At 39.4% G+C, this 25,065-nt stretch overlaps 1 protein-coding gene across 1 annotated transcript in view; it reads left to right on the top strand.

Annotated features, from left to right (window-relative positions):
- Positions 1 to 25,065, top strand: part of LOC134608371 (fibrocystin-L-like) — a 124,371-nt gene that overhangs the window by 23,990 nt on the left and 75,316 nt on the right. Inside the window, exons 16-29 of the mRNA XM_063451134.1 lie at positions 194 to 453; positions 1,348 to 1,439; positions 1,522 to 1,681; positions 2,258 to 2,387; positions 4,580 to 4,723; positions 7,701 to 7,858; positions 8,121 to 8,234; positions 8,802 to 8,951; positions 9,492 to 9,613; positions 18,582 to 18,733; positions 20,251 to 20,411; positions 21,572 to 21,719; positions 23,631 to 23,788; positions 24,397 to 24,519. Coding sequence (XP_063307204.1) covers positions 194 to 453; positions 1,348 to 1,439; positions 1,522 to 1,681; positions 2,258 to 2,387; positions 4,580 to 4,723; positions 7,701 to 7,858; positions 8,121 to 8,234; positions 8,802 to 8,951; positions 9,492 to 9,613; positions 18,582 to 18,733; positions 20,251 to 20,411; positions 21,572 to 21,719; positions 23,631 to 23,788; positions 24,397 to 24,519 — 2,072 coding nt within the window. The remainder of the gene's footprint in view (positions 1 to 193; positions 454 to 1,347; positions 1,440 to 1,521; positions 1,682 to 2,257; positions 2,388 to 4,579; positions 4,724 to 7,700; positions 7,859 to 8,120; positions 8,235 to 8,801; positions 8,952 to 9,491; positions 9,614 to 18,581; positions 18,734 to 20,250; positions 20,412 to 21,571; positions 21,720 to 23,630; positions 23,789 to 24,396; positions 24,520 to 25,065) is intronic.

Raw genomic sequence — 25,065 nt, 5'->3', positions numbered from 1 at the left:
ATATCATGTTCATTTCCTAGATTTTGTTGCCAGACTTAACAAGTAGAATAATCAGTCTGGTCCTCATGTATTTAATACAATGTCTAATGTTGTGTCTTGAAAAATATTATGAATCTACATATAATTTTAATCAGTATGAAGTTACTGTTATTAGTATTTTTTGACCAAATATATATTTTTTAACAAAAAAAAGGAAGCAGAGGACTGAAGATGGAGCGATGGAACAACACCTACTCGCTGAACCAAGCATTGACCTTTAATGAAAATACTACCGGCTACGCAGGAAAAAGTTGGTTGGATGGGGCATATAAAACTTGGGTTTCTGACTCGGCTTTTACTGTTCGACTTAGTGGCTTTCTAGTGCCTTCAGAGACAGATTATTACCGTTTGTACATCAAAGGAGATGATATATATTCTCTGTACTTTAATATCACTGGAAATCCAGAAGACAAGGTAATATAACAGCAACAGTGTGTTAATGTACTTTCTAGTTTCTAAAGCTTTATAATCTCCTCTCCTACAAGTTAAACTCTGTAATTCAAGTTTACGATGATTGCATTTTTTTTCTCTAATAGGGAATAGGGAATAGGGGGATGAAGGTTAAAGGAAGTTGGTTGCAAAATAATAAAAGGGGGAAAAAATACTAGACTAAAGAGAAGGAGGGAAGATAAACATTGATGGTAGTGGTGAAAGCACCTATAGGAATGGAAAGGACATAAGGCAATTGAAGTTAGAGGCCAAGAATACAGATTGTGAGACTAACGGGAAAGGAAAAGGGACCATGGTAAAGTAGAAAAGACTGAGGGATTGGAGGAGAGACCATAACAAATGATGGGAAAGGAGAAAAGAGCAGGGGATTGCAGCAGGAGATCCAGTTTAGAGATCAGGAGCTCAATGGAAAAGTATCAATAAATTCAATAAGATTCCTTAGGCACAAAAAAGAGTCATTTTACAAATGTAGATCTTTTATATAATATTAGTGGCAAAGTGTCACTGAACTTATATACAACGTAAAATGAGCTAATTCTTTAACTGAAGAATGTGTCACTAGTGCAGTGCCCTATGCATAATTTGTTTCCTGTAAAAAACATTTAAGAACAACTAAAATGAAATATGGCTGAACTTATACCTTTAATTTTTGTATATGTACAAACAATACACACACTAAATAGCATTCATAATAGTATTTCCTTTAAAAAAATAAATAAACCATTTCAATAGTGAAATTAAATAAAATTACATGTTTCCATTTGATAAAATGTAAAGATATATTTATTTTTTAACAAAACATATAGAATTTTTTTTGAAACAGAGTTTATTAATGGATGATTACTATTTTATTTTTAGGTAAAGGTTGCTTATGGCTCTTACTCACCTTCGTCTTATTACAATTACAATACTCAGAGGTCAGATGAGTTCTATCTTCTGGAAGGAAAACCGTAAGTTTATATCACTTTTGTCCACCAATTAGTCTGTTGCTTGGAAAATGCGCTGTAATTTTTTATTTATTTATATTTTTAGATATTATATTGAAGCATACCTTGCAAACTATGGCGGGCAAGCACAACTTAGTGTAGGTTTGTACAAAAGAGGCAGCTCCTACCTTGAAGAGCAGACCACAGATGCTATTAAAGAAACACAAAGCATTCAGACTACAACTACTGTAGCAAGCGAAACACAGGTATAAACGTAATAATACTTTGTTATTGTATGCTTAAGTAGTGCGGACTTTCTTTAACATTTGTGATTGCAGTGGTGCTGCTTCAGAGACCTAAATATACATTAAAGAAACAACGAGCACACATGCACAGAATATTTTTCAAATCTTGCAAGATAACTTAAAATCTTTAAATATGGTTAATTCGTCACAAATCAATACATACATAAATATCAGAAATTATGTATGTGATAATATAATTATGAAGTAATATCTGCAACCCCTTAAGATATGGTAGGAAAAGAGTTGGGGAGAAAATAATGCTGCTCTCGAGAAATTGTCTGTATTAATGCTAGAAATTGCAAATAGCAGCTGCTGCCTAGGAGTGGAACTCCCAGTAAAATCGGGTAATGAGGGGCATGTGTGACTCTCCTACATTACACAGTATCTGTCTGACTGTGTTTGGTATTAATGTTTGCAATGCAGTATAAGAAATACATTATCTGTCCATTGAAATAATGTAATATATAATGATATATGTATGAATAAATATTACTATACTTAGAGTAACACATTTTCTGTTGTTTTTTTTTTGGACAGATTATATCTATAAAAAACTGGGAGACTTCAACTCCAGTGCAGGAGGTGCAAAATATCACAGTTACAAAGCAGTGTGTGTCGTCTTGTTCTGATCTCTACTACCAATTAATCTATGACCAAGAGAAAACAGGTAATATAACATAGAAATGCAAATGATTCAGTGAAACCTTAAGCAGTTAAATAAAAAAAACATTTTCTTCAAAAACAAGCTAACCCAAATTCAGCTAAATGTACTCTTATGAAAATGCTAAGATGCTAAGAAAACATTATTCCCACAAGGGTGCTCCAGAGAGGGAGGGTGAAACCTTAAAACGTACAAGTAGATAACATAGAAACATAGAATGTGATGGGGGGATATGATAGAAACATTTAAATACATAAAGGGAATCAACACAGTAAAGGAGGAGACTATATTTAAAAGAAGAAAAACTACCACAACAAGAGGACGTAGGCAGTGTATGCACACCAAGTAGTTTCCTAAATAGGCAGTAATTATTTAAGGAACATGGTCTGTATTTTGTCCATTAAATAAAGACTGTACATTTAGGAAACTACTTGGTATGCCTAGCCTCTCTTGTCTACTAATGCATGCAAAAAATACACATTTGCAAGTAAAATGATCTGCCACTTGTGAAGTAAGGCTATTTTTACTCCAGTCCCAAAATATCAGTTATTATTCATGTTGTTACTTTCATTGTAAACAACTGGATATGTTCTAAAAACAATTTCTTCCTCCCTTTAATCAGTTCACAGTAGACATGCCGCTTGCAGATAACAATTTAACTATAAGCAGATGCAGCCTCTTGCTAGTACATGAACTTTACATTAATACATGTCAGAAAATATTGCACTTTAGCAGTAACCTCTATTATATATATTTAGTCGTCTTTTTCTTGATTGAATACAATTGTGTAACTTTTTTGTAAGGTTTAAGTTATACTCAAATATATACTTATGTGTGATACTTTTTATCACAATTTACACCTAGCATTTTAGATCTCTTTCCTTTTTCATTACATGTTGCATACAAAAATATTTCCTTAATTTTGTTGTGATGCAGTATATTTGCTTTTTTCAATATAAATATGAACACGAACAATCTTAATGTCGAGTTCCTGGTTTAAAATAAATATGTACACATACAAAATAAAATGATAACTACAAAAATTAAAAAAAATATTAAAAAATATATATATAAAAAGAAAGAACATTAAATGTGGTATCACTGAGGAGCACTAAGCAATCTTGTTTGCGCTTGTGCTTAAATTGTTACCACTGTATCAGGGTGACAGTGGTTTGCGGGCTAGCTTTACAGATTTTTTGATACTGCAGAACCTAAACCTCTTTCTCTATTTTTTTTTATATATACAATAATAATTGTCCATAATTAAAAATTTGTGAATTACCATAGAAACAAATAGAATACATTTGTTTCTAACATCGATCTTGATTTTATATTTTTGGATAACCTTTTCAAATGATTTAGTGTTTTTTGATTAACTTTGAAAATAGGTTGATATTTTTTTATTAATTATATATTTTTGATATTGCATTATTAAAAAAAATAAATAATAATAATTGTATAGTTTATCCAACAATATTAAAGCACTTGAAAAGCTTATGAATATTATATCAAGGACAATATTAGACATTTTGTACAAATGAAATAGCAGCATGATATCTCATCCAACCTTATCCCCTCAGATGAGGAAAAAAAAGGTAGCCTCAACCTCTTTGTTTATTGATATATAAATCCCTTTATATAAAGGGCAAAAGGACACAGACTGTAGAAACTGGAACTACCGTCTAACATGTTTCATGAATATTGGAAGTTCATCAGAGGCTCACCAAGACTCACCATAGACAAGCTAATACTACACGAACAGAGGGCCCTAGCCATGAGCCAAAATCTAGAATTTGTACCCCGTTTATAAAAAGTACTAAGCTAGATAGTTTGTAAGCGTATAACCTAAAGGGTTTCGTGGACCTATAGTAAATATAAATAATATTAATGAAAAACATTATATAGGCTTTATTCACTACATTCTATGTGAGAGCTATTTAGTTAGGAAAGATTTGCTGGGTCTAAAGTTTCCACAATCCAGGGATTTAAGGGCTGCAGTCTTGTACCTGAACATTTTAAAATGCTCAGTCATATTATTATTTCAATCTATTTTAACCGAGACTTGGCTAGATGCCAAAATCTAGGAAGCCTCATGACATCAAGTTTGGAGAAAAAAATAATTTTGTTAAAAGTGATTTATAACCTATTAGAAAAAAAAATGTTCATTTATTGTAACATTTGATATTTCGTTTTACTAGATTTTTTGTCAGCTGATGCTACAAGTGAAGAAGTTATGTCTGTGTTAAATAAACTGTGGTCTCTGAAACCGGATACAGTGACTGTAACTGCAGAAAGTTTTGATCAAGGAACTGTCTACACTGTAACATTCATTTCACAAAGAGGTTTGTATGATGGAACTGTAGAGAAAGTTATGACTTTACATATTGTTTATTGTGATCAGACACTAACTAAACCTTGTTCAAATGCTTTGTCTGATTTTTACAGCTCAGTGAAGTAATTGCCATAACTTTTAATCCTTTTTTCCTGGACTAACAGCATTTTGGAACTTAAAACTTTTAGATGAACTCCCCTTTCCAAGCATAATGCCTATTAGTGATACAAAAATAATCTATTAGAAACGCGTTGGTTCTCTTTAAAAGGAGCTCATGAAATACATTATTTCTTAAATATGGCCACTCTAAAAATGCAGCTTCCAAGGATAAGTCTAGAAATCCAAGGCCAGAATAATAAAACCCAGTTGAAAGTTACTTACCACCGAGCTATGCATTAGACTTGTGCATTCTGTTTCACCTGAATCTTGATTTGTTCAAATTTTGGTCGATTGTCGGTTCATCCATAATTCTGAACTCTGAAACAATTTATGGACAAATCACAAAACAAAATATAAAGACAGTACACAAAACCATTTTATGGACAGATCAAGTGAAAAGTGACCAAAGGAAGGAAAAAAGAAGGTGCAGTAAAAAAATAAATAAAATGAGAAAAAAAGTTATATATGAAGTGTGCTGTAAAGAATATGCATTATATCTATATTTTGCAGAACACTGACTGGCCAACTTTCTCACCCTTTTGAATTGTCGGAATGATTGCATATACAATTTTTTTGTTCCGAACTGAAATGCCACAATGACAAATCCTGAATTGCCCAAAACAAAATTTATTTTTTTGAATGAATCAATTTAGATGAACTGATTATTTTTTTTTTGACATGCACAAGTCTATGCGTTTACAATCTGCAGATTCACCAACAAATATTACTCTTTTAGTGAAACAGAAGAGAGTGCATGCATGGGCATAAATGGATTGAAAACCTAGAAACCACTTTACGTCTGGAAGCTCAAGTCTACTTAACATTATTTGTAGTTGCACCAACACTTTGACCCACTTAGCCAGTTTCCCCCAAAACCCTACCCACTTTATGGTAGTCTTCCTGCTTTCTTTTTCTTTTTTATAAATCTTTATTTTTGTGTGCATAAGATTAACAATTATTCATACCATGACCCAACAGTGGAGGCAAGAAAGAGAACTGAAAGCATAACAAAGGTCGAGGCAAACGAGTATACTGCACAATTTTTTAAGTGACATGATGTGTGCTATATCTAACATGTCTAGGTGGGGTATAAAGGGTAGGCGTACGTTTCTCATATTACAAGCTGGTTCCTAGACATGTAGCTAAAGGGAGTAAAGTAATTTGTGAACATAACATACGCTTGCCTGCAATGTCACATCAGTATTCACCTGTAGTTTGGAAACAGATAGTAGTTAACATTTGCACGGCATGCATAGTAACGCATAATATTTAGTTTATAAGACAAGCTTAATACAGGCTATTTAGTTACATCTAATATGTTGCTTTACGATATGGTTGTCATGCTTAAAACTCGAGACATATAAGGCTTTTTAGTAAAGGCATTCACAACTTTTATGCTACCCAGTCATGCTAAATATGATGATAGTGCGTCATGCTAAGAGCCGCTTTTCTGAGCAAGAGATTTCAGACAAATTAGTAACATGAACATGTGTAGATATTGCATAGGGGTAATAACAAGGGGTGCTAGATGGGTTGCTTGCGCATCTTCCATTGGGTCGTGGCTGTATGTGGCAGCAGTTCTTTGTGAGAACGTGGCTTTCAGCCGGCTCCCTGGATTGGTAGTCCCTTTGTGTCCATGTTTAGATGTCGCCACGGCTTGTATGGCACCTCTGTTCCCTCTTCGTCTCTCCAGGTGACTCGTCTGCAGGGGGTATGTACACTGTCCTGCTGCCAGCTGGAGGGTCTGCAGGGTCCAGGTTCCCTGCATCTTCGACCCAAAACCTGTGCGGGCACCTGTGCCTGTGTTCCATTGATCCCTACTCCAGGATCGTGGGCCCCTGGGTCTGTCGGGATGCGGACATGCCCCGGGGTGTATGGACGGCTGTGGGGGGTCACCACCACTGGGGTCCCCAGCTTGAAAGAAGAGCGGCCATGGATTCCTGCATTTCCCCTCCCGCGTGACGCGGGGGGTGCGGGTGGGAGTGTGTCGTGCTGTGGGGTGAGTCCTGAATTAGGCAATAATTTAACCGCTGTAGGTGCATTTTGGGGCTCTGAGGCAACAGGGATCAGTTTCCCCTGAGGTCTGCGTTCAAGTCGCTCCCAAAAGCCCTGACACATTGCCTCAAATCTGGCATTGAATGAAATCATCCACTCCTGTGCCCCCTGGTCGGCTTGTGGCTGTAGTTTTCCCTGGGCGGCAGCCATTTTAGGTGAGCCTCATGGGCCTTGCTTGGGCTGTCTGGGCGGCATTGTGAGGTTGCCGTGCTTTCTGTATGGACCGGGATATCCCCCGCCGGTCCAGAGGGGGGGGGGGGGAGACGGGTATTTTGTGCTTTACCTGCGGTCCCAGGCTGGAGGAACGGCCGTTTACACCCTCCGTGGGACTTGCCTGGTGTACAAGTCGCGGGTGCTGTGTCTGGCCGCCGTCCGGAGCGTGTGTCTCCAGGCTCGGATCAGAGCTCTCCCCTGTCGTTAGAGGCATTGCGGTACCCGGCTGGGTGAGTTTTGGGGATGGTATTGTCGTTAATATTGCCGATGTCCGCGGCTGTTGTACGGAGCTCATGCCAAACACGTCCGGTGGCCATGATGGTCAGGCCCCGCCCCCAGTCTTCCTGCTTTCTGTACTGGTTTCACCCCATTTTGTATTATTTTAATCCTGCTTTAAGGGCTGGGATGCTTATGTGATGCTTATTTTCAGTCATGTATTGAAATTCGATGTCATATATTACTGTCCATCCAAGCATACAAGTGTTATATTACTGTGTATCAGCCTTTGTACCAGCCAAGCAATACCTACAAGTATTGTAAGCATTGTTTTACTTTTTCAGGTGACTTCCAGCTGCTTTCGTACGAAATCCTTGAAGGAAGCAACATGACAGTGGATGTTATTGAGATCATTAAAGGCACACCAGACACGCATACTTTCACATTGGTGTGGGATGGAGTTTACTCTGCACCTGTGTCAGCAAACGCTTCTGCTCAGGAGGTCTCTCTTCCGTTATACCTTGTTTGCAGTAATTTTTGTATTAATATCATTTCAAGTTCCAATTCTGTTTATCGTCTTGCTTGTTAGGGCTGGTTGGAAGAACAGTTGGCATTATTGCATTTCCACATTACACCCAGAATGTAATGCAAACTATGCATATCATCTCATACACTCCCAACAGGCTGAAAGGTGTTAGATAACCAGTCTAAATTGTGCATGACAATCTTTTACACATAACCTAATTTTCCAATTTTATTTGTAGGTGAAGAATGCTGTCCTGGGTATGGTTAGTGCTTTGTGTCCAGATTCCATTAATAATAGAACAGAAAGTATGTCAGTCAAATTCTTCAGGAATTACGAAGCAGATTTTAGCCCGGTAAGTGAGATTCCTATGACACACTCTCACTGTACTTATGTTTGATATTCTCCATGTTTTTCTGCAGTATTCACCCACTCTATAATATACTAATAGGAATTAGTAACCAAAACTGTGTTTTGTTAATTTATCTGCAATTTATGGTACAAATTTTACATAGACCAAGTTATTTATTTTTCACATAGACAATATGAATTGTCAAGGGCTGAAAGTGAATTCAAGTAATTTTCTAATTTTAGCCCCACAAAAAAATTAAATCAGAAAAATTTCAATTTTGGCTCAAAATTTGAAATTCACACTGAATTCACAATGACTTGATGACAGTTCTCACTTTACTTAACATCACTGAAAATATTGCATTTTGACATTTGCAATGTAGATTGAACACCAACACTCAAATAAAGGTATATTAAATCACTTAACTTCACAGCATGATCATTTTATTTGTTGTATCTGATATTTATAAGCAGCCAAATGTTCTAAGACCTTTATATAAAATAAACTATATGATAATGCAAGTGTTGCTCACTGAGCATTGTTCTTTTTATGTTCTTATTCTGCCGACAGGTAAATAATAATAGAGGAACCTTGACAACCCAGACAAAACCTTTTTGTGGTCGATACTCTTTGATGAATCCATATACCCTGTATGATTCCACAGATCTTAAACCATCTCAAGTAACATATGGGTCTATTTCACTGACTTTACACAGCCAGGTAAGATTTCTTTCAAATAATGATAAAAAACTAAAACTAAAGTACAACACAATATCGAAACACCATTAGATTTATTCACAGAATTGGGAATTTCAGAATATCAATTGTCAAGAAAATTATACATTTAAGGTAAAAATAGTTCAAGCTGGAAGAATGGCAGAGTTTGGTGACTAAAATGTCAAATTCCCTGGATAATTCTCGACAAATACTAGTTTACTAAATAACCTTGTGTGTCAATACAGACCATTCACCTGGCATGAAATTATGTCCACAACTATGTCCCCAACAATTCCATTGAAAACTTTGGGCAACATTGCCTGAGCAAAGGTTCTCTGTACTAATAAAGGTCTGGATGCTAATGGCAACCACTTTTTCTAGTAATTGTAGAGGTCAAAGGAAACTTGTATTCATCTATTGATGTCTGGAAGAATTTAGTATTAAAATATTTATACTAAATGTTTATACACACACACACACACACACACACGCCTTTGATGTCCTTTAATGTATACCTTTGCTGACTGTGTGTTTTCTATTTAGCTATGTTTTGCATATAAAGGATATTTGCAGAACCAGCTTACCCTGAATTTTCAATATGATGGAACAGCTGGCACCGTCAATGTGAATCAAGCTTTTACCTACAACTTTAATCAAGGAGACAGGTATGGAGTTTTAGCTATAGATTATACTATAAAGCAATCTAAAATGTAGTGCTGTTTGAATTGTAATAATAAAAACTAAAATCAAAATAATTATTAAAGGAAACAGGAACGTAAATAAAATATTTCTGCACTAAAAACAATTAAGGAAAATATAATACAGTTCATTTCTTGAGCAATGTTTTACTTTTCAGCAGAATGCATAGGTCACAAATATGGAGTGCTATAATGCTTCCAGTTGATTAAAAAATGAATAAGTCCTGCATCATATTGTCAGTTGTTACAAAAATTTAATTTCCTCTGATGAGGAGGAGCCTGATCATGAAAAGTAACTTATTATTTGAAGGCATAATGTAGAGTTGGGATTTGAGCTGGATGAATCAAATGTTATAGGAATCTATAATTTAGTAAATAAAGCATTAAGGATCAGGATACCATGTGGAGTGATATAACTTAATAGTAACAGTATTTTTCTGCAGTATTTTGTTCTTCTTTACTTGTGGAGTAATGCAGTACTTAAAGATACAACTTCAATTCTCCTGAAACTATCTAAAAAGGAGCTGCCAATGAGAGAATCTGAGGTGTTGTAAAACTACACCTAGGGACCATTCCTTGACTTACCCTACTTTATAACATGTTAATGTTAAAGTGCTGTCAAGTCAGAAACGCATCTTAATGAAGTGGACTGGGTGCAGCGGCCAGCTCTTTTTAACCCTGTAATGTGACACATTGCAGCTTTTTAGAAACTCTAATGTTTACGTTTTAGACACCTCCAGCGGCTGTCTTCCACCTCAAGAACTGAGTGAAACTCAGTTCCTGGAATCAAATGCTGCTGATAGCAGCATTTAATTGGAGGAGCGCAGTATTTGGTCGGACATGCCTACTTCCAATCCATTATTCTCTATGAGAAGGAATGGATTGGAGGAGATTGTGAGTGATGTCAGCTTGGTTGCTGGCATCAGTGGAGGAGGAGCTTGGCTGCAGAGAAGAAGTCCCGACATTAGAAACGTGGTGAATAAACTTTATTTAACTTAATATTACAGAGTAGTTATGTCGCGAACATAATATTTTCAGTTCGCAAACGCGAACTTCCGCAAATGTTTGCGAACGGGCGAACCGGGCGAACCGCCATAGACTTCAATAGGCAGGCGAATTCTAAAACCCACAGGGACTCTTTCTGGCCACAATAGTGATGGAAAAGTTGTTTCAAGGGGACTAACACCTGGACTGTGGCATTCCGGAGGGGGATCCATGGCAAAACTCCCATGGAAAATTACATAGTTGATGCAGAGTCTTGTTTTAATCCATAAAGGGCATAAATCACCTAACATTCCTAAATTGTTTGGAATAACGTGCTTTAAAACATCAGGTATGATGTTGTATCGATCAGGTAGTGTAAGGGTTACGCCAGCTTCACAGTGACAGACCAAACTCCCCGTTTAACGCACCGCAAACAACCGCAAACAGTCCTTTGCACAACCGCAAACTCCCCATTTGCACAAGGTTGGATACCAAGCTAGCCATGTCCCGTTCCTTGTCCTCACTGATGTCATTGAAGGTCTCTCTTCCTCCACCCAGGAAGCGGGAGATGGAAAAAGATGCTTGGTCGGTCCTCCTACTTCAAATTTGGGGCACTGCGCGTGCAATCTAATGTGCCACCAGATAGGAGTAGTGTGTTAAGTAGTACTATTCCTATCAGTTTAATCCCTGTTACGTCCCCTGTCAGGGGACGTGTATATAAGGCATCGATTTTAGGAACCGGGAGATGGAAAAAGATACTTGGTCGGTCCTCCTACTTCAAATTTGGGGCACTGCGCGTGCAATATAATGTGCCACCAGATAGGAGTGGTGTGTTAAGTAGTACTATTCTTATCAGTTTAATTCCTGTTACGTCCCCTATCAGGGGACGTGTATATAAGGCATCAATTTTAGGAACCGGGAGATGGAAAAAGATGCTTGGTCGGTCCTCCTACTTCAAATTTGGGGCACTGCGCGTGCAATCTAATGTGCCACCAGATAGGAGTGGTGTGTTAAGTAGTACTATTCTTATCAGTTTAATCCCAATGTCACGACTACTAGTGTGGTCCAGCACGCAGAAACTATGTAAACATATACATAGGCAAGAAAAGGAAAATAAAAGGACAGATCGTAAACCGGACCTTAGAATGGCCGGACTAATACGCTAGAGACATGGTCAAAGGGAAAACCGAGGTTAAGGAAGCCAGAAAATACACAATACAGTTTACACAAGCCAAGTCAGGGAAACCAGAATTCAGAATAACCAGGGAAAAGCCAAAATCAGGATACCAGGAAGTCAGATTCACAATGATAAAGAACTCTCAGGAAACCAGGAACAGGAAACCACGACAGGGCAAGGTCCTGGGGTGAGCTAGGGATTTAAATATCATGCGGCAGGCCGGAAGCCGCGACACCCTGTTACTTCCCCCTCATCAGGCCTTTTTTAGTCGAATGTATCGCCCACTGTCAGTCCCTTCGGGATCCATCCCTCATTCATCTTAATAAAGGTGAGGTAATCTAGACTTTTTTGACCTAGGCGACTTCTCTTCTCAGTGACAATACTTCCTGCTGCACTGAAGGTCCTTTCTGACAGGACACTTGAAGCGGGGCAGGCCAGAATTTCTATCGCAAATTGGGATAGCTCAGGCCACAGGTCAAGCCTGCACACCCAGTAGTCAAGGGGTTCATCGCTCCTCAGAGTGTCGAAATCTGCAGTTAAGGCGAGGTAGTCTGCTACCTGTCGGTCGAGTCATTCTCTGAGGGTGGACCCCGAAGGGCTTTGGCGATGCGTAGGACTTAAAAAGCTCCGCATGTCCTCCATCAACAACACATCTGTAAAGCGTCCTGTCCTTGCCGGCGTGGTCGTGGGAGGAGGAGGATTACTTTCACCTCTTCCCCTGTTATATTCCCATTGTGCTATGACATCACCCTTATACGCTGTGTAAAGCATACTTTTTAATTTATTTTGGAACTGCTGCATCCTTTCCGACTTGCCGTAATTCGGTAACATTTCAGGCACTTTCTGCTTATACCGGGAGTCTAGTAGCGTGGTCGTTCTCCTTCAGCCTTTTTATGCGAGGGTCCCTCAACAGGCACGACAGCATGGATGCTGAGCTACTCATGTCCTGTTCCTCATCCTCAGTGATCTCTCTGAAGGTATGTTCTTCCCCCCAGCCACGTACAACACCACGGGTACCAGAAAGGTGACAACGAGCATGCTGGGATGCCTGTTGTGGTTGGTCTTCCTCCTCCTCCTCAAAGCCACATTCCTCCTCTGACTCCTCTTCCTCACAATCTTCTTCCAGCGTTGCCGCAGGTCCAGCAAGCGATGCTGATAAGGCTGTTTTTGGTGGTGATGGTGACCACATCTCTTCCTCTTCACGCTCATCTATGGCCTGATCCAGCACTCTTCGCAGGGCACGCTCCAGGAAGAAAACAAATGGTATGATGTCGCTGATGGTGCCTTCGGTGCGACTGACTAGGTTTGTCACCTCCTCAAAAGGATGCATGAGCCTACAGGCATTGCGCATGAGCGTCCATTAACGTGGCAAAAAAATTCCCAGCTCCGCAGAGGCTGTCCTAGCACCCCGGTCATACAAATACTCGTTAACGGCTTTTTCTTGTTGGAGCAGGCGGTCGAACATTAGGAGTGTTGAATTCCCACGTGTCGGGCTGTCGCAAATCAAGCACCTCACTGGCATGTTGTTTTGCCGTTGGATATCGGAAAAGTGTGCCATGGCCGTGTAGGAACGCCTGAAATGGCCACACACCTTCCTTGCCTGCTTAAGGACGTCCTGTAAGTCTGGGTACTTATGCACAAAGCGTTGTATGATCAGATTACACACATGTGCCATGCACGGCACATGTGTCAACTTGCCCAAATGCAATGCCGCCAACAAATATTTTCCGTTGTCACAAACGACTTTGCCGATCTCCAGTTGGTGCGGAGTCAGCCACTGATCCACCTGTGAGTTCAGGGCAGACAGGAGTGCTGGTCCGGTGTGACTCTCTGCTTTCAGGCAAGTCAACCCAAAGACGGCGTGACACTGCCGTATCCGGGATGTGGAACAGTACCTGGGAGCTGGGGGGGTGCCGTTTATGTGGAGCAAGACGCAGCTGCAGAAAAGGACTCAGCCGAGGAGGTTATGGAAGAGGATGGAGTAGGAGGAGTAGAAGAGGTGGCAGCAGGCCTGCCTGCAAGTCATGGCAGTGTCACCAACTCCTCTGCAGAGCCACGCATTCCATGCTTGGCAGCCGTCAGCAGGTTTACCCAATGCGCAGTGTAGGTGATATACCTGCCCTGACCATGCTTTGCAGACCAGGTTTCAGTGGTCAGATGGACCCTTGCCCCAACACTGTGTGCCAGACATGCCATTACTTCCTTTTGCACAATCGAGTACAGTTTGGGGATTGCCTTTTGTGCAAATAAATTTCGTCCGGGTACCTTCCACTGCGGTGTCTCAATAGCTACAAATTTTTTGAACGCCTCAGACTCCACCAGCTTGTATGGTAAAAGCTGGTGGGCTAAGAATTCGGTCAAGCCAGCTGTCAGACGCCGGGCAGGGGGGTGACTTTGTGACATTGGCTTCTTACGCTCAAACATGTCATTGACAGACACCTGACTGTGGGCAGATGAGCAGGAACTGCTCAAGGCGAGAGACGGAGGGGCGGGTGGTTGAGAGGGGGCAAGGAGGACAGCAGTGGTTAATGTGGCTGAAGATGCTGGACCAGGAGGAGGATGGCGGCTTTGAGTTTGTGTGCTGCTTGTACTCATGTGTTGATCCCATAGGCGTTTGTGATGTGCGATCATGTGCCTTCGCAAAGCAGTTGTACCTAGGTGGGTGTTGGACTTCCCATGACTCAGTTTCTTTTGGCACAGGTTGCAAACACACAAAAAAAATGCCACACTGCTGAGCTCTGCAATGACGGCATTCTGGTGGTGGACACAGCATGCGTTGATTGGCGTGCTGTCGGGCTGACCCCGGGTGCCGATGCATGCTGTCTGACTATGCCACTAGCTCCTTGCGACAACCTCCCCCTGCTTCCAACTCGTCTCCTCCTCCTCCTCTCTGTCTCCCCATCTGAACTTTCGCCTTGTTCTTCTTCTTGCCGAGCGGGCACCCACGTGACATCCATGGACGCAGCGTCATCATCAACCGCTTCACTTGTATCTGACAACTCAGCAAAGGAAGCAGCAGCGGGTACAACATCATCATCATCACACCGTACGTCCATGTGTGTAATGCTGCCTGCCTGAGACATATCCCTGTTATCTACATCCTCTGGCAATAATGGTTGTGCATCACTCATTTCTTCCAACTGATGTGTAGATAACTCCTCTGACAGATCAAGTGAAGCGGCTGTGGTGCTAGTGTTGGTGGTGGCGGCAGGCAGGCGAGTGGTAACTTGAGAGGTGCCCGAAGCTAAGCTGGAGGAGGATGGTGCGTCAAGGTTCCGAGCGGAAGCTGTAGAAGATTGGGTGTCCTGTGTTAGCCAGTCAACTATGTCCTCAGAACTTTTCAAGTTCAGGGTACGTGGCCTCTGAACACTGGGCATTATTGTTGGGCCAAATGGAATCACAGCACCATGACCACGACGGCCCCTGCGGGGTGGCCTGCCTCTGCCTGTCATTTTTTTTCGATTAGTGGTACTATGCGTGCAAGCTACTGTGATAACAGATATGAGTGGCACTGGTGTGACACTGTGCCCTGGCAGGCCCTGAAACGCACACTGGTGAAGGAAACTGACTGCTATTATATTACAGTCCAAAAAGTTTAGTTTTTTTTTAATGCAAGCTATTGGGACACCAGTGAGTGAGTGGAGGCACTGGGCAGGCCCTGAAACGCACACTGGTGAAGGAAACTGACTGCTATTATATTACAGTCCAAAAAGTTTAGGTTTTTTTTAAATGCAAGCTATTGGGACACCAGTGAGTGAGTGGTGGCACTGGGCAAGTGGGCACAGTATACGCTGTGAGCCTGACACACACGCTGGCAGACAACTAACTGCTATTCAATCTATTACACTCAAAATTTTTATTTTTTTTTAAAACTGTACACTACTGTTACACCAGATATGAGTTGCACTGGTGTGACACTGCCCGGGCAGGCCCTGAAACGCACACTAGTGAAGGAAACTGACTGCTATTATATTACAGTCCAAAAAGTTTTTTTTTTGTTAAATGCAAGCTATTGTGACACCAGATATGAGTGGTGGCACTGGGCAAGTGGGCACAGTATACGCTGTGAGCCTGACACACACACTGGCAGACAACTAACTGCTATTCAATCTATTACAGTCAAAGATTTTTTGTTTTTTAAATGTACACTACTGTTACATCAGATATGAGTTGCACTGGTGTGACACTGTGCCCTGGCAGGCCCTGAAACGAACACGCGTGAAGGAAACTGACTGCTATTATATTACAGTCAAAAAAGTTTAGTTTTTTTTTAAATGCAAGCTATTGTGACACCAGATATGAGTGAGTGGTGGCACTGGGCAGGCCCTGAAACGCACACTACTGAAGGAAACTGACTGCTATTATATTACAGTCCAAAAAGTTTTTTATTTGTTAAATGCAAGCTATTGTGACACCAGATATGAGTGGTGGCACTGGGCAAGTGGGCACAGTATACGCTGTGAGCCTGACACACACGCTGGCAGACAACTAACTGCTATTCAATCTATTACAGTCAAAAAAATAATATTTTTAAATGTACACTACTGTTACACCAGATATGAGTTGTACTGGTGTGACACTGTGCCCTGGCAGGCCCTGAAACGCACACTAGTGAAGGAAACTGACTGCTATTATATTACAGTCAAAAAAGTTTTGTGACACCAGATATGAGTGAGTAGTGGCACTGGGCAGGCCCTGAAACGCACACTAGTGAAGGAAACTGACTGCTATTATATTACAGTCAAAAGCTATTGTGACACCAGTGAGTAAGTGGTGGCACTGGGCAAGTGGGCACAGTATATGCTGTGAGCCTGACACACAGGCTGGCAGACAGGCAGGCAACTGCAATGAAATTACACAGAAAAAAAAAAGCAACTGATGTTCTAGCCCTAAAAAGGGCTTTTTGGGGTGCTGTCCTTACTGCAGAGATCAGATGAGTCCTTCAGGACTGTAGTGGACACTATATACACTAGCCTAGCTATCAATTTCCGTATCAAATCAGCAGCAGCTACACTGTCCCTCCTCTCACTAAGAATGCAGCTTCACAATGAATGTAAAATGGATGCTGTCCAGGAGGTGGGAGGGTCTGGGAGGGAGGGTCTGCTGCTGATTGACTGGAATGTGTTTGCTGACTGTGAGGTACAGGGTCAAAGTTTACTCAATGATGACGAATAGGGGGCGGACCGAACAGCGCATGTGTTCGCCGTCTGTGGTGAACGCGAGCAAGCGATGTTCACCGGGAACTATTCGCCAGCGAACAGTTCGGGACATCACTATTACAGAGCAATCATGGGTATAAAAATTATCACTTTGCTCTAAGTGAACCTATATTCCTGAGAAAACTATAATTATATTCAGGACTATAGGTTCTCTTAAAGTGTCTACTTATATTTTTGATTCATATATTTTATTTCTGTCATATATTTTATTTCTGGGCTGTCTTTTTGTTTTGCTTAATTTGCTTTATATTAAGATAGAGCAAGGTTTATCAGATTAACAGTGGAAAAGATAAACATGTCATAACACACTCAGAATAGTTGTGGAATTCACAGTCTTTATAGCTGGTATAAAGCATTTCACATATTTCCATGTTACCCATAATGTACATAATAAGTAAACTACAGATGTAAAATATAAATCATGTATGTACTACTAAGAAATACCATGGTTTGGAGAAAGAAAAGAAGAAAGGAAGTAAAATAATATAATGACATATAATAGACAGAAGAAACTAGTTAAAACCTCAAAAAATAGTTAAACCTCAGAAAAGTGCATATGCAAAGACATATCTGGATATTAGGGTACATCTGAATGGGCAGAATGTCTGCTGGGGAAGTCAGAAGGGCCACAGTGTCTCATTTGAGCGGCAGCACAGAGAGTGCTATCAGGACATGTGCGATGTAATGCAGGTGTATCAGAGGAAGAGGAACATGGAAGCCTATGATGGTGTGTTGCGATTAGGGGACCAATGGTCTATCCAAGGCTTCAAGACTTTATTTACGTGTGCGTATGGCCATCCAACCCACTACAGTGTAATTCCTCCATGGATCTTGTGTCCTCTATCCTGCTCACCAAATGTTGGTGGTTGAGGCTTTTTCTATAAGCTAGGTATTAAATCAGTAGCTTCGTTTAAGAGGAACCTTAATACATTTTGCTTACTTATATCTTAAAATGAATTAGGCCAGCCTATGAAAACAATTATTGATTTAACACCAACATATTCTGCAGAACTGTGCAATGGGTAAAACAAGGCACTACTAACAAGAAACTCTTAATTCTAACATAACATAACACTAAAGAATGAAAAAAAGGAGCAACATTCATTAGTTATTGATTTAGTTATGTTTGTTAACTGCTGGTGATTTTTTTTTTTTGCTCTTAATAAATGAATCTTTGTACCATTATTGTATGAACAATTGGTAGTCACTTATGCACCTTAATTGTTTTTTTTATTTGCATTATATATAGTGTAAGATAATTGTGCACTGTTTTATTTGATATTGCGCACCAATTTATGGGTTATTTATTCTAACAAAACACATTTGACATGCAGGAACGGTAGGTTTAGAGTGCTCTGTCCAATTTTACAGTATAACATTTGAAACTGTTATCCATATTTTGCACACACTCCTTTATACTTTATAGTGGTAATACAATCTTTATATTCAAACTTTAGACCACCATGTAAGCACAATGTAAAAAACAAAAGGATTTTCATAATAATTGTTATAAATTATGACTAAAGAGAGTTTTGTTTTCTGTTTTCTCTTGCAGTTGGACATATACATGCATTGACATGCTAAGCCTTGTGAAACCCCTCTATCAGGGCAAAAACTTCAAAGTTAATACCATTAGTTTGCAGCCATCCAACTTATACATTGACGATCTTTACATTGGACAGATTGCAACAACTACCAATTTTGATGGTAATATAATTTGTAGCTGGTAGTATGTATGGGAATATCTGCTTAGTAACATTTATCTTATAGGAACAATGCAAGCACCGTTACCACCACAGCATGCTGTAGTGGTTATGGTATCATGAGAGCACTGGTGCTCCCTCAATGTTTTAGAACAGTTTGACACCTTACCTGGGGTCAGCGAGGAGCCACTTCCCACCCCTTGCAGCTCCCAGGACAACCTGACCCTCTCTGGCTGAGTTATGTTTAACAGTGCAGGGTTTAGCTCATTTGCTGAGAGCAGTCAGTTAATGATGTCATTGCAGGAGGCAGCAGGTAGGTGGGACTGGCACCCAAAGGATCCAAAATATGAAGTCAGATTATTATAAAATAGGCTACTTAAATTTGGAATAGGTGGGCACCAGCACATGGCACTGCAAACACCACTGCTATAGTGCTTAAAGCATTTGGAGTGTTTCTTTAATTCTTCATTCTTCTGTCTTGATACTAGGGTCCATACTGCTCCACATAATGTATGTAAGAGATTGGGCATCATGAAGAGAGGAGACACAATTTATAAAATTGATTAATGAAAAAAGGTGGAGAGAGGGTAAAAGTCGAGGTATAAATATAATGATAGGAGCAATAGGGTAAATCACAGTAAAGCGACACTATAGTCAACAAAACCACTACAACGTAAGGTAGTGGTTCTGGTGTCTATATCCTGTCCCTGCAGGCCTTTTAATGTAAACACTGCTTTTTCAGAGAAAAAGCTGTATTTACATTGTTGGCTAGTAAGACCTCTACTGACAGTCACTCAGACTAGAGGTGCTTCTTATCTGAATGCTGTATAGTGTGCAGCACCTACGTTCAGCATCTCCAAACTATGCATGAAGGCGCTGAACGCTGTTTCAATGCATCCCTATGAGGAGATGCTGATTAGCGCAGTGCCTATGGGAAAGCTTTGGATTTGGATTGACTGAGATCATCAAAGCTGATGACCTTAGCCATGGAAGTAGGGTTAGGGGGAGCCAGCTACAGCACCACTGTCATGGCATGGGTAAAAAAAGATAAGTAAACAGACATTTATCAAGTAATCTTGTATTCCTGACACTAAAGTATTCCTTTAAGTCCAGTAATACAGATGCAAAATACTGAAGTATTTCAGTTTCTTGTGTTACCGTTAGAAGTGACAAGCTCCAGGGAGTTCCTCACTTTATTAGGTCTAAAGTAAAAATTCCTGAAAGCTCGTCACTACACATTTCTTTCAAAAAACATGGTATTAAAAGGAACTGCAATGCTTCACTGTTTGGCATGTCAGATATAGACTTCCACATCAGAATACTGTTTTATGTAACTTTATTATTTGCATAGTATTCACAGGATTAATATGCTCTAATGCTAAAATGTAACTGCTAAAAATATTTTTATAACTCAATAAATTTAAGCTAGAAAACATTTGTTAGGTTCCTAAATTGTATGCCTTATTCTGATAAAACTATAATTCAGATTACTAATTTACTTGTTTCTTATGTTTATTATAGTTGCTCGGAGGCTTCCAGCTTTAATGGACAAAGGAATACTAGTTAGTGATGTAACTGTAAATCAGCTGTCAAACAACATAGCAAATACAAACTTTGCCATTACCATCAACCCTTATGATTGTGGTTACAATTTCCCACTATTTTCTGTTGGCTTTGCAGATGTAAGTAGATATTTAATATGATTAACTATATATGTGCTGTTAGAATGCCTTTCAATCTATGTCAGAACATAAATAGAACAAAAGCAGGTTTAGCATTTTTTACTTGGAATCCTAAAAATGGTAAAAAAATGCATGCTTTATTGAAGAACATGGGCTGTTATTCTGATCTATCTGATGGTGTCTAGAGCCTTTTGTGAACTGATTGGAATGAGTGAAGGTTCCTACCTGAAATCTAAGGTGATAGAGCTTACTCAAGCTTTTGAAATGCAGGGAAAGAAGTATAAAAAAATGTCTAAATAACTTTAAACTTGCAAAACCAGTGAGATTTCTGAATATTGTTGTTATTCTTCCAGTTGGCACCCAAACTACTTAATCTCATTGAAATGATGTGGACGTAGTGTCCCTGTCTTTTTAAACATACAATATAAAACATTGCAGTTTATTTTTTCAAAAACTGTGATGTTTACGTTTCAGGGATAAATCCACATCTAGTTTCCATCTTCCTGAGAGCCACAAGAGGCACTTCCGCAGCACTGGCCAAGTAAACCTCGGTCACGTGATGCTGAAGCTCATAGGAAAGCAATGAATGCAATTATTTTTTATGGGCAAGCCTGAATGTGCTTGCAGCACACACACATCAGGTCGCCAATGTTCCTCTATGAGGAGCATTGGATTGGACTATCACGGAGGAGGCAATGCCTCCTCGATGATGTCATGGGAGGCAAAGAGGTGAGCAGCACAGAGGAAGCATTGTCACTGTAAAAAAGGGTAAGCAAAACTTTTTCTTTATTACTTTTTGATGGTATACATGGGGGTGGGGCTGTATAGAAGTAGAGACAGGGGCTCTATAGCATTTGGAGTACATGTTTGAATAAAATGCCTTCTTTATATGACATGTTGCATGTGGAGATATAACCAGGTTGATGATCTATGATGCTGGTCATGTTGACATATTAATGCAAATGCTAATTATTCTTAATAACATTACTAGGATTAATAATCTATGTTAATGTTTTTCATTTTTCTCGTTTATTGACAATATATAATCAGTAGCCGTTTTAAAGCACTCTGCATACGGGATCTAAAAAAGCTGAAATGCATAATATATATACATTTCTTTAAGATCCTGTTTTTAATTGTTTGATGCCAAATTCTTACAGAATATTCAAAACAACACACAAGATGCTGCAACCTACAGAGCACAATCATGGCCTGAAGGTTCATTAATCCAAATCAACCGGACACAAGCTGCATCACCCCTTGTTGGAGGCACCTTCAGTATTCAAGCATATGGAAAAGAAGTTGATGGTAAGAGATGATTCATAATGGAGACACAAACTGATATGATCAGGGCAAGATTTTATCAACAAAGTAAACAAATCTCATAATATCTTGAACTTAGATATGGAGTATGTAGTGCTTTGCTGGACTTGAATGGGATTCATCTCTGCATACTAACTTAAAGTTGACTTCTTTATCTGAAATTACCACTTGACTGTCAGTGTTGGTTCCATTGTGAAAACGGCCATTTTGGACCTGCATTCCCAAACCGTCACTGGTAAAAAACAAAACACCAACTTAAAGGGAGCTTGTGATATTAGCAACCAATCAAATCCAGTGATTTTCAGAGTAGCTTCCAGATATCCAATATACATGAAGCAGGAAATGGTTCTATATTGTCTGATGGTGCCCATCAAAGCCAAGCAAAGCAGTTAAACAAGCAAACAAACAAACAGACAGTATCAACACAAAATATAGATAGTTTTTATTGAAAATGAAAGAAAAACATTTGTTAATCTACTGCATATATGATGCTATCAAAATGATAGCATTTGTATAGAGCTTATTAACAAATAATTAAATGCATATTATATTTTTATTAATTTTTTTAATTATTGAATACAAAAAAAACAATATGGCTGTCTAGTCACATCACAATTAATCATTTGACATTGAGATATATGCTGTATACTAAGTACCAAGGGAGAACAGGCCATTCTCCTCCTCATGTGTGTGTGTGTATCTTTTTGTACATACTGTGTATATGTTTGGGGCAGTGTTTATGGCAGTATGTATCTGTGTGTTTGTGTGTCTATGTATATCTGTGTTTGGCAGTGTGTATGGCAGTTTGTATCTCTGTGACAGTGTGGCAGTGTGTATCTACTTGTGCATATGTGTATCTGTTTGTATGTGCTGTGTATGTGTGTGTCAGTGTGCATCTGTGTCTGTGTTTCTGTATGAATGAGTGGGAGAACATTAACATATATGAAGGTGAGTGTCTCAGGGAGGGTGCACAGATTTGGCATTTTGGCTAGGGCCCTGGACAATCTTCTTCCTGCTCGCTGCTCCACATTACTTTGTTCCTTGATTTCCAACTTTTGGAGGCTTAATTGAAATGACCCCAGAGAGTGCAGCATGAGTACATGCTTGCATTATGCTCAGGGGACGAGGTTCTTGCAGTCATTGCTAAAACAATGCTCTCTGCATGGTCCACCCTTAGTGAGCCAGCTTGCATGACCAACCAATTTTTCAGAACGACCAATCCCTTCTGACCAGGTCTGCCCTGTTTCGCGCGATTCACACAAACTTCCTGCCCCCTTTCACCCAGTCCACCAGATTCACACTTTACTGGACACCAATGTTTGGAAATACGTGAAGTTGCCATGTTTACTCTTCTGGCAGGAACATGCTAGAGGAATTGAGTGACAGTCATCACTTTTGATATTCTATAGCAATGGAGTGTGTAATCCTCATTGGGTAGGATTGTCCGGCATGGGAAACTGTTCCAAACAGGTGGGAAGCAAGAGAGACCAAGAGTCCTCTGTTATAGTGGTGGCAGAGTGCATGACACCATTTCCTATGTCTTCCCATTGGATACTCTGCTATTAGGGAAATTTCCATTGGCTCAGAGGATAGTGGTGATTCATTTTGCTATATCATTATCTATCTTGTTTACGCAGTGCATCTCTAATTTTGTAAAAAGATACACATATTACACTGTAAAAAGACAACATGTGCAATTCTAACACAACAGATATATATAATTTGTACATAAATAGTATTTTATTTTTGGTTCAATAGCACAGATATACTTGCCATACATGCATTACCTTACTCGCTGGTTGCGGGTTGTTGTAAAATATTAACCTCCAAATGGTGAGAATTAATTGAAAGGGCTAGCCATATGAAATGCATATAATGTCTTACATTATTTCTCAGGTCTTCGGACTGACATATCAGCATTAGATTTACAGTATGCTTTGCAGACCATTCCAGAACTAGGTCAGATTTCTGTCTATGCAAGATACGGAAGCTGCTTTGGATACACATGGTACATCAGTTACGAAACAGCTGCTGGGTACCAACCTCTTCTGCAGGTAAATATTTTTTACTCACAATAAAGATCTGTTCACCATATGCTGAATTTGCTGTAAAAAGTTTGGTCACTGTCACTTGCTTAATTTTATTCAAATCCTTGTTATATGAAAAGAAAAGGTAATTAACCCCTTAAGGACCAAACTTCTGGAATAAAAGGGAATCATGACATGTCACACATGTCATGTGTCCTTAAGGGGTTAAACCATTCCAGAATGGGTCACTAAAGTAATGCCAAGTGCAAAATTACACATTGGATGATTTGAACAGCTAATCAAAGGGAAGTCAAAAGGTAGTGCAATTACTAAATTAACCAAATATGCCTTTTGCGAATAGCTGAATGGATTTCAATGAATGCTATTCAACAAACATTCTGCACTTAACCCCTTAAGGACACATGACATGTGTGACATGTCATGATTCCCTTTTATTCCAGAAGTTTGGTCCTTAAGGGGTTAATGAATAGCCCCCAACCACCCACCCACAATGTTCGACCTGTTGTCTGCTTTATTGCAATATAGAAATGTTTATTGTGTAAATCAATGTGATATATAACATCACATGTTTCTAGAGTGTTCTGACTAAATTTACTTCATTTTCTCGTGAATAGATAAATGATTCATCTGTTACTGGTCGAAATGCAAAAATTTCAGCTGTTAAAATAACGTCTGGTGGATTGTTCCGTCAAAACCTGTTTGGAGATCTTGTGAGAACACCACACAAGAAGTCTCAGGTATACTATTTAACTAGATACAATTATAGTGTCATATGAGGTTGTTCAGTTGGATATCAGTAAGCAGAGTAACACCAATGAGGATCTGCTCATTAGTTTTAACAATCAGGTTAATCCAAAAACAAATATCCATAATGATGGCTTCTCAGTATCCCACCTTCTGTTCACATGGTCATAACTAAATGTAACACAACTATCAAATGTATAAACGGAATGCCATTCCACCACACACATCTACCTCTTTTCGTAAAACACGAGAGCACAGGGTGCCTACTGGGGGACAGGCTTAGGAGAAAATAATGAACAACAGCAGTTATTCTGAGCTTTGCTGTTTCCTACTACCTTAGTCTTTTTTTTCTTCTTTATTCACTATAAAATATAACATAGTCTGGTTTTCTAATAAATTTCAAAAGATAGAGATGACTTGTAGAGTGAATAGCAAAAAAAAGACCAGTGAGCACTAATGAGGTGGCAAGAAAGGGGAGACAAGAAGCAAGATAAAAGAGAGTATTGAAAAATGGCAAAATCATGAAGAGGGAAAAAGAA

This window comes from Pelobates fuscus, chromosome 4 (genome assembly GCF_036172605.1).
Source record: "Pelobates fuscus isolate aPelFus1 chromosome 4, aPelFus1.pri, whole genome shotgun sequence".
Taxonomy (NCBI): domain Eukaryota; kingdom Metazoa; phylum Chordata; class Amphibia; order Anura; family Pelobatidae; genus Pelobates; species Pelobates fuscus.
The sequence above is the reverse complement of the archived record's forward strand: the minus strand, read 5'-3'. Positions and strand labels throughout refer to the sequence as shown.